Source organism: Arachis hypogaea, chromosome 5 (assembly GCF_003086295.3).
Source record: "Arachis hypogaea cultivar Tifrunner chromosome 5, arahy.Tifrunner.gnm2.J5K5, whole genome shotgun sequence".
In the NCBI taxonomy this organism is placed as follows: domain Eukaryota; kingdom Viridiplantae; phylum Streptophyta; class Magnoliopsida; order Fabales; family Fabaceae; genus Arachis; species Arachis hypogaea.
The window spans coordinates 8841017-8858918 of record NC_092040.1 but is presented as its reverse complement, the minus strand read 5'-3'; the positions used below and the strand labels follow the sequence as shown (position 1 = coordinate 8858918).

Sequence of the window (17902 nt, the reverse complement as noted above, 5' to 3'; positions counted from 1 at the left end):
GGTTAAGATGAAGGCGTGGTAGTGATGACAAGGTCCATTCACGTGCATTCTTCTATTTCTATATATCCATTTCGCTTTCACTACTTTCCTCCCATCATCACATTCACTATTTCCTGTTGTGTGTGTGTGTGAGAGAGAGAGAGATGGATCCTCCTCCTTCACAATCCATTGATATTTCCCAAGGCGGCGGGGATGATACTCAAGACAAGCTCATCAATGACTGGTCAGTACTCCTTCCTAAACATTTCATTTTGGTTTTCTATGTTCCATTAATAATTCTGTTGATGATGCAGTTGCTCTTGCTGCTATGACTGTACTCAGGGCTGCTTTGATTACCTCTGCTGTAACTTGTGTTGATGTAAATATCTATGCCCTTATGAGGACATGGAAAAGATTTTTTCAAGTGAGAAATTATCGAATTTGTAGTTTCTATGGTATATGATATTGGAAAACTTTCAAATGTACGGTATATTTAAGTGAATTTTAACTGTTGATTTTAATTATAAAAAATATATAATATATATAATTAAGATTAACAGTTAAAAGTTATTAAAATATTAGTGTATCGGTATATTTAAAAGCTTTTCTATGATATTTACTATTTTAATTTAAGAGCCATTCAAATGAAAGGAAAAAGCACTGCATGTACTTGACACATTCCTCTGCTCTTTCAAGCTGTATTTTCCGTATCATTCTTTTTGCCCTTTACTTTCCTTATCAGATGAACTTGCTGCGCTATTCTCTCATCTACCTACTATTTACATATATGCGTTTTGCTTATTATTGATTGTTAAAGAAGATGAACAGAATAAACTAGTAGTGTTTTTCACTTTACTGTTGAACTTGAAGCATCAATTATTTGCAATAAGTTGCAACCACGATGTGACATGCAGAAACCCTCTGAGTTTCTTACTTGGTTGCAACTTGCAAAAATGGAGATGAATCGTGATCAAAGGGGGTGAGATCTCTGCTGCTTCCATGATTTGGGCTGTGCAAGATTGATTTGTTGTTCCTTATCGATCTCTAGTATAGACTTACTGTATGACTTAGGATATTCCGATATTGCGCACCGCCCAATGTGGTGGATACATATGGAATCAGCAATTATTCAAAGACATTAGATTATGTTATTATTCTGGGTTCAACTAGACTCGGTTCAACTGAAAAAACAATTGATAATGTGTGAGAGAAGGAATTCGTTTACATCAAAAATAAGTTTTAATAACTTATATTATTGAATAATTTTCAATGCACAATTTTATCAGAGTTTTTTAATTTTGATATGGGGAAGGTGTTGGTTTTTTTCAACGTTATGGGGGTTTGGGGTGTTTGACGGAGATGTGACGGCGCTGTTAAGGAAATCGGTGGCACCGACCGGGGGGAAGGAAATCGGTGGGACCGATTTCCAGGAAGGGGAGGTGCTCAAATCGGTGGCACCGATTGGTGACCCCTTTGCCACACGTCGCGCATGCAGGTGGCTCCTGGGTGGCCCGTGACCCCTTATCTGTATTTCACCCACCGGATACCCTTATCTCTTTCACTCTCCAACACTCTCTCTTTCACTCTCAACTTTCCCTTTCTACTTACTCTCAACCCCACTCTTTCACCATTGTTGGACCACCATAGCTCAGGGGAAAAATAAAATAAAAATGCCAAAAAAAAGAAAACCAAGGAAGTAAATCAACCGGAGCTTCATATTGTTAATTATCTTGGAGATCCAAATCATGTAAGTTTTTTTTTAATAATTTTATTTAATGATAATAATAGTGATAATTTTAGATTTTATTAACAGTATATATTGTAATGACACTAAATAGAAATTAGAAATTAAACATATATGTATGTATTTTATTATTAGGTGGTTAGAAATAGAAATAAAAATAAGAATAAACCTTGTATGTATGTATGTATGGAGATGAATGTTTGTTTGTTTGTACCGGTAATGAAGATGAAGCCCTGGGTAATGTATATTATTTAAAAAAAAGAAAAAAGAAATGTTTAAAAAAATAGTACATGAAAGAAAAAAAAAGTAAAATCTGTACATATTAAATTGGAATAGGGAGATATTGATATATTGTTGTTGTTATTATCAGTATTAGTAATCGAATTTAATTAATTATTACGATTAATAATGAAAATTTTATTAGTTATTTTATTTATGATCGTTAATTATTATGATTAATAATAAAATTAGTATATATACTGTTTGAATAATAATAATAATAAAAAATTAGTATGTTGTTTGGTTTATATAAATAATAATAATAATAATAATAATAATAATAATAATAATAAAAAATTAGTATGCTATTTTTTTATATGAATAATAATAATAATAACAATAATAATAATCATAATAATAGAGAAATTAGTATGTATGTTGTTTGAATAATAATAATAATAATAATAATAATAATAATAATAATAATAATAATAAGAAATTAGTATGCTGTTTTTTTATATGAATAATAATAATAAAAACAATAATAATAATAATAATTAATAATAATAATAATAATACTAATAATAATAAAAGATTAGTATGCTGTTTTTTTATATGAATAATAATAATGGACATGTTTAAATTGCTATTATGCTGGGAATTAGTTTTAATGGACATGTTAAGCATAATTGTGTTTTTGAATAATATAGTTATATTATATTTGTTCTTATACTGGAAAATGTGGTATTGTAGGCTTTAAGGATGTTGATGTACGATCATTTACACCCGCCGGATCCATATAACCAAATTGTTGAGGCACAGTTACGCGAGACTGGATTTTATTATGTATCCCAAATTGGAGTTATTAAAGGCCAGTCAGCAATGATTAATGCTCTGATTGAGAGATGGCGGCCCGAGACTCATACTTTTCATTTTTCGGTTGGTGAGTGTGTCGTGACCTTGGAGGATGTGGCGGTAATTCTCGGTCTGCCAACAAATGGTCTTCCGGTTACAGGTCCGACCATGAGTAGCTTTGAGGCATTGGAAGCCGAGTGCTTGCACCAATTTGGAATTGCACCCAGCAAAAATGAATGTAGAGAGAGCTTTATAAAATTAACGTGGTTTAGGGGTGTGAGAGATCGTATAGTGTTGAATGATGATGTGCACATGCAGATGTATGTAAAGTGTCACATAATGTTGTTATTTGGGAAAGTTCTGTTTGCAGATAAGTCGGGTGCAGGGGTGCACTGAAAATTTTTACCGTTGCTCCGCAACTTCGGTGGGATCATACAGTTTAGTTGGGGTCCGCCACAACAGGAGGGGCTACATACATCAAAAGTAATAAATGCTTCACTATGTACTCAGTAAGAAGTCCTTCATTACAACTCAATTAATAAACATACTTTACTAGGTAAGATCGTTATAGTCTTATTTTTCGCTATTCCATCTACGTAAACAACAATTAAATATCATTCACAACAAAGAACTATTAATTAATAAAAAAATCAAACGCTATGCTCACAAATGCCTGGTCACATATCACATACATTATTCATCTGACTTATCGATCTGCTACTTCAGAGATTCACGTAGCTACCTAGGTTTACGCACCTGGATTCATATATTGCGAAAACTCCGGTGCGTGCATAGCCCCCAAATCCAACGACCGCATGAAAGAAGGCTCTTGAAACGGATGCGGGTTTGCTAGTGCATTTGCAACTTCCGCCACATCTGCGTTCATGGCGCCAACAGCTGCTTCTTCGTCCTCACCTGGACCGACGATCTCATAGTTACTTTCAAATTCATCTTCGCTTTCACTATTATAATCTTCCAATTCAATGTTACGGTCCGCTTCAGATTGCTCAAACTCAATATATAACTCGATGCACGATATTCGGTGGCGATTTTCCATGTACATTGAAAACATTTCCTGCATACTCGCTTCGTCCATCACATACTTGGTCTGAAATTGAACAAACCCGCCAAACACAGGTAAAGGATACCTGTACAAAATACACGATATTCTCCTACATCTTTGCGTGTCTATCTTCTCACAAATCACACCTTTCAACTCCTCAAATGACAATGTGAACGGAATAACAACATCTAATGGATTTTCACACACAAATTGAACTCCCTCATATGTTTGTAATAAGATCTGTCCGTAATAATAAATCTTCAATACAACTCTATCATCCATAACACTATCTATTCTCAGCCTCACAGAAATTTTTTTTACAAAAATGAAAGAGAAGAATCAGAGAAGAGAAGAGAGGAGAAGAGGATGAACATTAGCGGACGAGGAAGAAATAGGGCTTCTGTGATACCACCATCCGCTTTTTGTGTTGACTAAGGGCAAATCGGAGGAACCGACCGCTGCACACCCAAATCGGTGGGTCCGATTGGTACACCCCGATTAAAATAAAATTAGACCACCCACAAATCGGTGGCACCGATTTCATACCCAACATTCTCCCCTTCCTCAAATCGGTCCCACCGATTTCATCTCTCACTCACACAAATCGGTGGTACCGATTTCTCCTACTTCAAATCGGTGCCACCGATTTCTTCCCCCAAAATTCCAAAAACGCAACGCCGTCATAACAGTGTAAATCACCCATAATCATCATATACCAGCATAACTCACACCCCAATATCATATCTAAAAAAATCTGCCATTTTATCAATCTAATTACAGAATTTTTTAAATAAATAAAATAAATATTTTATTTACAAATATAGATAATTTGTAGTGTTTTTATAAATTTACATTCTATTACTTATCTCATTTACACCATAAATGAGATAAGACACGACATGTATAACATGGTTATCTTATTTACAATATAAACGAAATATACACATTATTTTTTTTACACTATAAACAAAATAAATAATAAATGAGGACATTTACAATGTAAACGAGATAAGAAAAAAAAATATGCAAATATTCGTATTCTTTAGAAACATTTCACTTCTTCTTCTCTAGTTTTCTTCCAAAAATTAAGAGAAAATGTATAGTGAATATGTGGTTGCAAGTGTATATCCCAATTGTCATTTGAGAAACAGTGACACTGAGAAATCTCATTTTGTTGTGCATTTGAAGAGTAAGTTCTTTGTTCGAGTTAAAGAGTTTGATATTGAGGAGCGTTGGTGCTAGCGGGAGTAACGAGGTTGGAAGAGTTGGATATATATTGTTAGCACCAATGAAAAATGGAGTTTTTCAGTTTCGTCTATTTTGATTCTATGGCGATGAGTATGTGTGCCTCATGTTTGACCTCTATAAGAGAATTATAATGGAACAAGTGATGGAACTTTATACGGAAGTTAGTGATATTGGTGGTGGTGAATCTGACCACTCGAATTTTGGCAAGATGACCCACCTCTTGTACTACCATTGATATATTATGCTAGTCCAGTAGAAGATATGGACTTGGATGGTGAAGAGTCTGATGAGGAGTATGTTGCCGATAGTAACAATAGTTATTCTTCTGAAGATGATGAGGAGGGGGAGTAGTTTGTACCAGAGACTCCAGTCGACACATCAGTTTGGTATCTTCTGCCTGTCCCGCAACCAATTCTGGCCTTATCAGCTGTACTCAGTCACTATCATACATTGAATCTGGACGCGATGCACGAGAAAACTCCATTTTATCTATATATGTATGACATGTGTCCACGCATGTACAGTTATATTCAGGGTTAACCAAAATCCTGAGGATTATTGTCATCATTGGCTGACTACAGAAGCTTATAGAGCTATGTATATACAATCTCTTAACCCAATTTTAGGGTAGGATCTTTAGAAAAAATCTCAATACAACAGGCCTCTTACACCCAAAATCAAAAGAAAGCCAGGTCTATTAACTAAAAAGAGAAAGAAAGATGTTGATAAAGAGCCCTCTGATAATAAGAAAGCCAAAACTTTCACCAAATTAAAAAGATAGTAGAAAGAATTTATTTGCATTTATTGTAGCACTAAAAGGCACATCAAAAGGAGTTGCTCCCATAAGAAGGTAGATAATATTGGCAGTGCCCTTCCTGTTGATGTAGTAGTTGTTGTTGCATCCTAAAAAGTTGCCAATGCTGGAGTTACTCTTGCTACAACTAATGCTATCACAGCTGCCTTCAACCTTGTGAAGTTTATGCTAATTTTGTTGATACTCCTCCTGAAAATGTTGATAAAGCACAATCTTCAGAGATTGAACTCACTCAGCCTACATATTTTCAACCAGAAATTCAGAACCATGTAATATTAACCTTGTTATTTGCATTTTTACATGTCTTGATATGCATAAGATGATACTCAACAATTTCACACATACAATTTATTTTTAGAAGTTTTCATCATATTCATCTCCACCTCCATTTTCACAGCAGGTGACAAGGGCTCCACCTCCATAGCAGCTGACAAGGCTTGAGAAGTTGCCACCTAAGAGAAAAATAACACCAAAAATATACCCAATGCAAAGAGCAAATTCTGGAACAGCTGCACACTTAGTCGAGTTTATGAAATTCGTTTCCACTTCAGGCTATAATCCACCAATGAAGAAACAGTTTATAACTTAGGATGTTGCTTGGAACATGTGTTTTCAATTTTTTGCATAAAGCCTTTTTAAACTGTTATTTTGAGACTATGTTATTAGGTGCTATGTTTTAATTTGGAAAAACTTAGTTATTATCAATGATACTCTAGACATCACTTTTGATGTATTATAGCAGTTAATACTGCTGCTGCTTGAATATTATGATTAACTACTATGACTTTTAGTTAATATGTTTGAAGTTTGTTTCAGTTTAATTATTTTGGTATATTACAGTTAATCTATTGCAGCGATTAATATATATAACCAATGAGTTAACATATTTTGTAATCTGCATATTTTATTTTTTATTTTAGAAACACAACTTTCACAATAGACACGGTTCATCATTTCATTGTAAATAAATATATCTCACTTTACATGTTATCTCATACTTTAATCACCACTTTCACCCCAATAAACCATAACCTAAACATACAACCCCAAACAGAACAATAATGATAGACAAAATAATATTTCACATTTTTAAAGTTCTAATTTTAGCTTCAGCTGCACTAATCATCCATCTCAGATTGATCTTCCAATGCTCTTCGTTGATTTGAATTTCATTTTTTTCAGCCATGCCATCATCTTCACTTACGTCTGAAATATATAAAAAAAACTTGAAAAAATTGTGAGGAAAAATAATACAGAATTAAGAATGGACATTCAACCAACTCACATTATAATTAAGGCGATAAAATAATTTTTCTGGTTTTGCGTTTGTACTAGACCAACGAAGAATGGGTCGTATCCCACAACCACACCATCATGAAACTTTCTCTCCTCTACCATGATGTGTGTACCTCACCTAGCTGCCATGTGAACGAGATATAGTAGAGCTTTGGGAAGCTTCACTACTTCTCCAACATCCTTCCTAACTCACCAAAAACAGATTCAATTTGGGAGATTTGAGACATTTTCTAGATTTTAAAGTTCAAATCCAACATTCCTGAAAAATTAAATTGATGCCTATAAGAATTTCGTCACGTCATATAATGGTTAAAAGTGCCAGGTGTCAATTAAACGTGACACATCAGTGCTCCGATGCTGGATAATTATGAAATGGTCAATTTGAGCTCCGCATTAAAATTTGAAGGAAAAATTTAGATTGATTTAAATTTTGAGGACTAAATTGAGTTTGAGGTCAAATTTCAGTAGCTTTTTGAATATTAACAAATAACAATATCATTTTTACATAAAAGCATCTTCATGAAAGTAACTACTAATAAATTAATAAAAAAAACCAAAATATGACCTCATAATCATTTTACATATATTTGTATAAAAACTATATGAAAAAAAAATTTATATGATTAATTAGTGTGGACTCAACCATCTTTTGTATTTTCTTAAAATATAAAAGATTATAAATAATAAACAAGCGAATAAAAAAATTTATATAATTGATTAGTGTCGACTTAACCATCTTTTTACATACATTTTGAGGTTTTTTTAAACCTCATCCCAATCTTAGTTGAGATTTAAATTTGGTGTAATTTGATTAAGAAAATGTTATTATCATTTGGTTTAGATCTCAGCTATTTTTTTTTTTTTGTCAATAAATTAGACAATCTCTAATTTTAGATATTCCAATAAATTAAACAACCTCCAAAGCATATTCCACTCAATCCTCCAATGCTATCCGAAGACTTGTTTTTAATCCATGTGCATAAATGCAAAATAATAGAATATTGGTTCTGATTTCTTTTTTTAATCTTTTAACCCCTTCATTGTTGAGATCCAATTTAAGAGAAATCCTCTCTATAAACGCCACTCTCTTATGCAGTCCAAGTAGGAAAATCAGAGACATTATTTTAATAATTTTAGTGTTGTCGTTTTGGAAAAGGAAGGTAAAGGCAATTGGTCCAATCCAAATTTGCTTCTTTCAGTTTCAATTGTAAATGCATATTAATTCAATCTTAATTTCCTCTGCCTAGTTAATTGAAGTTGATCAGTAACGTGGTAGTTTCCCACAAAATATCATGGCGCTATTATCTCATGGTTTGGTAGGTTGTATTATCATGATTGTACACGCATATTCCACCACATGACACATTCACAGAACTTATTCTAAATTTCTAATGCTATGCGCACTGTCGGTATATTTTTATTCTTTCTTTTTTTAAAATTCCTGCATGCAACTTATCCTCAAAGTGCAACTGCAACTAGCAAGGAAATATTAAATAAATAAACGTTGAAAGTAAATCATAGTATACCTTATTTCCTCAAGTGTGTTACTTAATTTTATATGGGTAGATCATATGTATACTTGACTTTTTTTAAAATATAGATAATATTTTATTCAATTACTTTGTATTTTATAAAAAATCATGGTACATAATTATATAGAAATAAAAATAATATTCTTATATTAAAATTAACTACTAATATATTTATGATAAATATATATATAATTTAATTTATTTTCAATTTGTATTTATATTTTATTATATATTTTATAATAATAACAAACTTTAATAACTGATTTTAATGTATATATAATATGCTCGATATAAAAATATATAAAATTTCAAAACAATAACTATTTTGAAATAAAGAGCATGGAATTTGCCCAATAACACCATCCTGCCACTTACAGCAATTGTTAATGCAGTTCGTTCTTGCCTCCCATTAAAAATGGGAATTTGTCTAAGAAGGATATTAGAGCGTTATTAAAATTTATAGTTTTTAGTCATTAATAGCTAAAGATAATGGTAAAGAAAATAATACTGATAATGTTTAAATATTTTTTAGTGTAATAAAATATGAAAATTATTTAGATAAAAATATTTAAAACGTCTTTTTTTAAAGATAGTTTTTATTAATTAAAATTTAATACATATAATTAATTAAATTATGTTATTTTTGTCAAAATTACATTAGACAAATTAATTTGACCGAAAAATTAGTAAACCAAACTTTTAACTGATCTAAATTAATATTCTATTTTATAAAAAATGACTACAATAACTTTATTATAAAAAATGATTAAAATATTTCTATTATATATATTTTAATTTTAAAAATTTTAAATTCTAACCTTAAAATGATAAAAAAATGTTAGAATTTAGAATTTTCAAAATATATATATATATATATATATAATAAGAGTATTTTAATCATTTTTTGTAATAAAAATATTGTAGTTATTTTTATAAAAAATATTAATTTAGATAAATTTAAAATATAATTTATTAATTTTTTGGTCAAATTAATTTATCTAATTTAATTTTAATAAAAATAACATAATTTAATCAATTATATATATTGAATTATTTTAAGGGCAAAAACGGAAATAAGCCAATGGAACAAGAAAATTACGTGAATCAGCCAAACTAAAAATTGCTTCACGAATCAGTCAAAGGACATTTCTATATAATTCAAACTCTATAAACACATAATTCGAACCTAGTTGGTTCGAACTTAATGTATACCCCTTTGTTCCACTCCCCTAGTAATTCGAACCGAGTTGATTCGAATTACTCTCAAATTGCATCAAATAGTAATTCGAACCAGGCTGGTTTGAATTACTAAGTTTTCGGCTATATAAGGAGTTCGAATGACTCTCATTCGAACAACTTCTCCATCTCCATACCCCACCCAAATCCCAGAGAAAATGACCCAGATTCCATCCGACAAAGACACGAACAGAAAACTATGCAGATGGGAGACGATCCGGCAAGGCTATATCGGTTGGACGGAGTCGCTCATATAGTCGGGGTGATCAACGACGAGGTTAGTGGATAGAACACTTCTTTGCGATCAGTTTATCCGAGTTAGTGGTTTTGCATGTGGTTTTAGTGGCAGTTTATGTTAGTAGTTTATCGTAGTGGTATTGCAAGTGGTTTTTTTTAGAGGTTTTGTATGTGGTTTTAGTTAGCGGTTTATATTAGTGGTTTTATGTGCGGTTTATGATAGTGTATTTGCATGTGGTTTTTGATAATGGAATAGCAACCGGTTTATGTTAGCAGTTTAACCTAGTGATTTTGTTGACGGTTCAGTTTAGTAGTTTTTATTAGTGGTTTACTATATGCCTACGTAAGCGGTTTGTTATATTGGTTTCATATGTATATTGTGTTATTGGCTTCGATAAGTGGTTTCTGTTATTACTTAATTTTTTTATTGGTTTTCTATGTCGATCTACTAATGTGGTCCATGTAATGCCCAGCCACAGAGATGCATCAGGAGCATGTGGCGGCAACAGGGCATGCAACTCGATGAGCGGTATGTGTCGTACTTGCAGATGGCGGGGTTATACCATCTCGAGGCTAAACGATAGATGGTTTCGGATAGATGAGCCCCTTCTCAGTGCCTTCATGGAGCGGTGGCGTCTTGAGACGCACACTTTCCATATGCCCTTCGGAGAGTGCACGATCACGCTTCAGGATGTGGCGTACCAATTGGGGTTAGCAGTGGATGGCCGTTATGTCAGCAGTTGCCTTACGGATTTCCATATATATATATATATATATATATATATATATATATCGAGGGTGGACGTCCTGCTTGGGTGTGGTTCGAGGAGTTGCTTGGAGTGATTCCTCCTCCGAGCCAGGTTTAGAAGTTCGCAGTAAACTGTAGCTGATTCCAGGAGACATTTGGAGAGTGCCCCAAGGGAGCCGATGAGGACACCGTTCGACGTTATGCTCGTGCCTATATCATGATGTTGTTGGGCACTCAGCTGTTTGCCGACAAGTCCGGCAACCGCATTTACATCAGATGGCTGCCGTACGTAGCTAGGCTTGAGGAGATGGGTTCCTATAGTTGGGAGTCTACAGCATTGGCATGGTTGTACCGGTGCATGTGCCGAGTGGCGAACCGACATGTGGTGAAGTTAGCGGGCCCACTTCAGCTGCTTCAGTCCTGGATTTTCTGGCGCTTTCCTAGGTTTAGGCCTGCTGGGTATGATACGTGCAGCTGGCCTTTGGCATCGAGGTAATCTACTATTATATTTCAAGTTAAATTAGCTAATGTTGTAGTACGCTTATGTTGTTTTACAATTCTGTCATATTTTTAGTTAAAAATAACACGGATGTCCGATGCAGGTGGTCAGGTTACAACCCTTCTGTTAGTGAGAAGGCTCCTAGAGTGCAGATGTGGAGACTGCAGATAGACATGTTACAGCCCAGGGATGTGAGTATACTTTCGGTTACCTTTTTTTATATAACTAGACTTTAAGATTGTGTATACGTATTTTGCTTGACAATGTTGTTACTTTTGTGCAGTTTATCTGGATGCTGTATAGCTCTCCCGAGGTACTGCATGTTATTTGGATGTCGATCTTAATGAGCCTCCCTTCGTGCCTCCTCCTGACTATTTCGCTTTGGGTGGTACCCCAGCTTCGGCACATACTGCTGGGTCACATTCAGTTGCCGGGCCGTCTTCATTCCAACTGTTACATGTCCAGCCTCGGACGCCTGCACAGGGAGCCCCGCAGGACGAGGAGGATGAGATCGAAGATGAAGAGCCCCTTATCCAGAGAGGTCAGAGGACACGAGTACCACGTCGTTGTTTCACAGGGTCGCACCTATTTAGATGATTTGCGTGCCATGTTGTATGTTACCTATCTTCGTCTATGTATTTATCAGTTGATGTATGTCTGTGTTACTTATTGCTTTATCGTCTATCATTTACTTTAAAAACATCTTTACTTTGAGTTTTGATATTATTTAATTTCCGTATCACGTATTAATTTAAATGGTAGATTTATTTATTGCCGTGTCCATTCAACACATTTCGTTTAAAAATCTGATAACAAAACACTTCCATTACTTAGGATCCCATGCTTAGTAATTCGAACCAGCCTGGTTCGAATTACTATTTGATGCAATTTGAGAGTAATTCGAACCAACTCGGTTCGAATTACTAGGGGAGTGGAACAAAGAGGTAATTCGAACCAACTAGGTTCGAATTATAATACATTGAGTTTGAACCAACTAGGTTCGAATTATGTGTTTATGGAGTTCGAACCAAGCTAGTTCGAATTATATAGAAATGTACTTTCACTAATTCGTGAAGAAATTTTCAGTTTGGCTTATTCACGTAATTTTCTTACTCCATTGGCTTATTTACGTTTTTTGCCCTTATTTTAATTACTTAAAAACTTATTTGAGTGGGTACCATAAAATATTTGAGAAAGAGCAGCAAGTTTTGACTAAAACCAAAACGGGAATTGGATAGTGGCTCTGCCACTCTCTGTAAAAGTTAATTAGCATGCATCATGCATGTACCTTGTCTTCTATAAATTGTTATTCATGTCACTCACACATCTTCTAACATATAACTCAGTTGTTATTACTTGATTGCTTATCTTATAACACGTTTTTTTGCTTTCATTATGGAATGTACTAATAATAAGCACCCTTTTGTTTTCTTGTTCTCGCTAGTGTTCCTCACTCCTTTAGTGTGCTCTCAACTTTACTATAATTTCTACGACTCAACTTGCCCAAACCTCACCAGAATCGTTAGATACAACGTTTTGTCAGCTATGAACAATGACACAAGGATTGCAGCTTCTCTCCTGCGCCTTCATTTCCATGATTGTTTCGTCAACGTAAATAGGCTTTCAAATTGTGTTATTTGCTTGGTTTTGGTCTTGTTCTATATATAACCCACATAAAACACAATCAAACTATAAAAAAAGATATGTTATTTACTAATAAGGTTGAATCTACATATGTTCATTTCTTCCTATATAGGGATGTGATGGATCTGTGTTGCTTGATACAACCAGCACTTTTACTGGGGAGAAAAATGCTCTGCCTAACAAGAATTCAGTGAGAGGATTTGAGGTGATTGACACAATCAAATCAGCATTAGAGAAGGCATGTCCAGCCACTGTGTCATGTGCTGATATACTAACTCTAGCTGCAAGAGAAGCTGTTTTTCTTGTAAGACTCTCTAATCTTATTAATTAATTACTACTCTATAAGCTACACCCATATTAAACATTTTTCCTTCAAATTTGGTAAGAGTAAAGGGCCATTTTGGGTTGTCCCTCTTGGTCGTAGAGATGGCACCACAGCAAGTGAGAGCGAGGCAAACAATTTGCCATCACCCTTTGATCCTCTTGAAAATATTACAGCCAAGTTCGTTGCCAAAGGTCTTGAATTGAAGGATGTAGCAGTGCTCCTAGGTTTGCTCGCTTCTTCATTCTTAATACATTAAAAATGTTAATCAGCCACTATATATTTGTATGTATATCACAACATATGTTTTATACAAGTGATGATTTGAATATTATGTAATGCATGCATGCAGGTGCACACACCTTTGGGTTTGCACAATGCTTTACATTCAAGGCAAGGCTATTCAACTTTGGTGGAAGTGGTAAATCGGATCCAACACTAGATGGTTCACTACTACAGAATCTACAGAACCTATGTCCAAACCAAGCTAGCTCTGACACAAACTTGGCACCCTTGGATCCTGTGACAACCAACACATTCGACAACATATATTACAGAAACCTGCTCAACAATTCAGGGCTGCTTCTATCAGACCAGGCTCTAATGGGTGACAACACCACTGCTTCATTGGTCAACATGTATAGCAAGTGGCCTCTTCTCTTCTTCAGAGACTTTGCTGTTTCTATGGAGAAAATGGGCCGCATCAGTGTGCTCACTGGACAACAGGGCCAAGTAAGGACTAATTGTAGATTTGTCAACTAAACAAAAACGTAAGAAAACAAAAACACTCTAAGTTTGGATTTGAATTAGTAGTGTCTCATCATTTGTGTGTTTTTTTTTTTTAAAAAACAAACACTTTAATTTGAAAGTGAGGCTTTGGTTAAGTGGTAATAGATTAAACCTTTAACTGTGTGTGTGAGTGCATAATATACGTAAGTTTGTGAGGCCTAGAATTAAGAGTTATTGTCCAATATATTTGGCCAAAAAAAAAACTTTTATTTGCAAAAGAAGAAATTAAAAGAAAGATCATCTTTGTAGATTTGTATGAAAGTGGAACAATATTGTATCATCAAGTAATAATGGCAATATTGCATAAATAATGTTTTAAGCCCTTCAATTCTTGATATGATTTTAAAAATCTTTGTTATGTGCTTGACTATTGTAGAAGAAGGGAATGTCTTATTTAGTTGATGATGTAATAATATTGTATTATGTACTAGAATATATTAAGATTAATTATTATTTATTAGAATTATTTAATATATTTAAATATTTATTATAGGGTATTATATTTTTATTATAAATTTAATTTTAATGTATTAATAGTGTAAAGCGTTTTATACAACATAATTAGATGTACGTGTAAAATTACTCTACACTGACAATATATTCAAATTAAATTCTTTTATTATATCAATTCCCTTAATACTTATAAATATATTTACATATTGTATCATTCGCAATGAACATACATTATTAATTTTGACCCCAAACAAAATTATAAAAGGAAGAGAATTGCATTCACAAAGTCCTAATTACTTATAGCTATTTCTTATATATAGAATTTTCTTCGGGCCGAGAGGAATCATCAAACACACTCATGATTTCATATTTTTTATTTTGGGATAACTATTTTTTCGTTCCTAAGGTTTAGAGTAGAAATTAAATTCGTTCCCAACTTTTTTTTATTATTAAAATTATCTTCAACGTTACAAAATGTTATAAAATTATCCTTTTCTATTTTAATTTTATTTTTTTAACCAAATTACCCTTAACAATTAATAAAAATAATAAAAATAATATTAAAAAACAAAAACAAAAACACCCCACCCCTACACCCCAGTGTCCCAACCTCATTTCCGATCTCTCTTCCCTCTTCCTTTCCCATCTCCTTCTTCCTACTCTCTTCGAATTTCCCCTTCTTCCCCTTCCCCCACTCAAAAAATTCTTATTCTTCTCTTCTTCAGCAACAGCAACAGCCAAATTCAACAAACAACAAATTCACAATAGCAAATTCAGCAGTCTCACCATGCAACCAATTCACGTTGGAGAGTGAAGTTTCATATTATACTTTTGCTGTCAGAAAAATCATCAGAGAATCTGCAATTGAGAGCTTAATGTATGTATATATCTATGTTTAGGAAGTAAAATAAAATGTACCGTAAATCCCAGCTGATAGTGCAGAATGAAATTGAGGTGGTTAAATAATTAAAATCAGAAACATAAAAGAAGAGATGTGAAAAGAAGAAAAACTAACTAGTGGTTCCGACGAAAGCGAACAAGAAGTAGAAGTCGAAGAGGACGAGGTTAGGGGAAGTCTTGGATTTGATAATAAAGTAGAGAAAGGCTATGTATGGAAAGAGGGAGAATGCGAACAGTTGGGAAGCAATGTCCGTTTTCTACTCTTTTTTAATTTTTATTTAAGGGTAAAATCGTCCAAAAAATGTTGTTTTTGGACAAAAGAACGATTTTATAATGTTTTATAATGTTGAGAATAATTTTAATAACAAAAAAAGGTCAGGGACGAATTTAATTTTTATCCCAAATTTTAGGGACGAAAAAAGTACTTAATCATTTTATTTATTTATTTATGTATTCAAAATAGTGATGATGGTGATTAGTCATATGAAGGAATATTGAAACTTTGATGAATATTGACAAGGAATTTAATGTACACTTGGCTGTTTGCTTTATGTTTTACAAGTTTCAAATACAAATTTTGAGTTATAAATGTAGTGTAGGAATATTTGGTTTGTGTTTGTTTGTTATGCTGTTTCGTTGTGGAAGAGGCAGGGACGGTAATAATATAAGCATGCGCATCAATAATATATAGTGGGGGCTCTTTCTTATGATGCTATAATTCTGAGGTTGCTATCAATGCGTTAACCACCATGTCCACTTCTTCATTCCTCTCATCTCATCACTCTCTCTTTGACTTTGCTTCCATTACTACTAATAATAAACATTTCTTTCTCTTTGGTTTTCTTAGTAACATCATTACCACAAAAGCATCTTTTTACACCCATCATTATTGTTTTAGCAGGTCAACTAATACATGTCTTCTATTTCAAATTCAATTAACCATTAAATAATAATAACAATAATATATATATATATATATATATATATATATATATATATATATAATGATAAAAATGATATCTTTACATACGTATATATCATATCATATAAGTTGAACTTCACTTATGATATCATCCAGCTAGCCCTAAATATTGATTACTTCTAACCTCCCTTCATTATCATACCCAAAAAAAATGAGCTTATTCAAATGGTAAACCTAGCACAATATTTTAGTAACGTTCGCAATAACGTTATATGGAAAATGAGTTATTTGAGTTTACTTATTTTACATGATAAGGGAGGTTAAGTGATTTTAAAAAATTATTCTTATTGTATGAATGATGATAAATCATATACTTATTATTTGGAAGTAAAAGAGTAAATTCTAGTATTGGTTCTCGTATTTTATACATCTCAGCAAAGTCGTAGAAAAAGAAAATTCTTTGCATTAGATTAATTGTGTGAATTAATGTAATAGTTGAAATGGGAACTAAGTTAGTTGTTATAATTAATTTAAAAATGAATATATTTTAACTAAAAGTCCACGTAACTTTATTATCAATTCTATTTGGGAGCTAATTTCAGGTAATATTAATGTTAGCCATTAGGGAATTAATATTATAATAGTCGATTTCAGTTAATACTATATAATAAGTTACTAAAATCTAACTAATTTTTTGTTTTGTTGAGTTTGATTTTAGATTAGTTTTGGGATGATCTTATTTTTAAGAGTTTTCAAATTTTTTTTTAATATTAGTGTTGGTTGCAATATTGATCGTGCAATGTTGGTTTTCAGACTTCCTCTTATTTAAAATGGATCTCAACTAACAATTGGGTCAAACGAAATAACAAACTCATTCATTGAAGTTATATTTTTATATCTTTTTACGATTATTTTTCACGTATAAGTTTATATATACAAGTCATTTTACCCTAATTTACCTTAATTTATCTTAAGTATTATTTAATTTAACTAACTTTTCAATCAACGTGTGAATATATAATTGCCTTTTATGAAAGAATATTGTTTTTGTTTTTGAATTTTTTCAACATTTTTGATCTACATTTTCTTCTATCTCTGCATTCTCTATGTTTTTCTTTATTTATTCTCTACGTTTTTGAAATTAAGCTCTAAAATCAGTTTTGAACAGTTATCTCGTTGTTGAAAATAATGAATAATTCAAGTTCAGATTGTCAATTGAACCAAAACGAAGTTGATTATTGTTTTGAATCCAATCAAGTGGCTGAGATGTGGTTCGATTCTAGTTAAATGTTTTCTTTAGTAGTTTAAGATTCTGTAGGTGAATAATATTGTTTTTATTTGTGAAAATTGTTGTTCATCGTTGATGGTTTGAATTAAATGTAATGTAAAAGTTCTGCATTAA

The 17902-nt window shown here is 32.6% G+C and overlaps 1 protein-coding gene and 2 long non-coding RNA genes across 3 annotated transcripts; all 3 read left to right on the top strand.

The window, feature by feature from the left end:
• On the top strand, positions 1–657 carry LOC112800607 (uncharacterized). Its single transcript, XR_003201438.3, has 2 exons — positions 1–223; positions 294–657. It is a non-coding gene; the product is annotated as an uncharacterized lncRNA (long non-coding RNA).
• Positions 658–893: 236 nt separating this feature from the next.
• On the top strand, positions 894–3357 carry LOC112803228 (uncharacterized). The gene is made up of 2 exons (XR_011881763.1): positions 894–1726; positions 2696–3357. It is a non-coding gene; the product is annotated as an uncharacterized lncRNA (long non-coding RNA).
• A 9441-nt stretch (positions 3358–12798) lies between these two features.
• Positions 12799–14553, top strand: LOC112800604 (peroxidase 10). The gene is made up of 4 exons (XM_025842941.3): positions 12799–13081; positions 13227–13418; positions 13501–13663; positions 13789–14553. The coding sequence occupies exons 1-4, from the start codon at positions 12866–12868 to the stop codon at positions 14196–14198; spliced, it is 981 nt and encodes a 326-aa protein (XP_025698726.1). The 5' UTR covers positions 12799–12865; the 3' UTR covers positions 14199–14553.
• The last annotated feature ends 3349 nt before the right edge of the window (positions 14554–17902 follow it).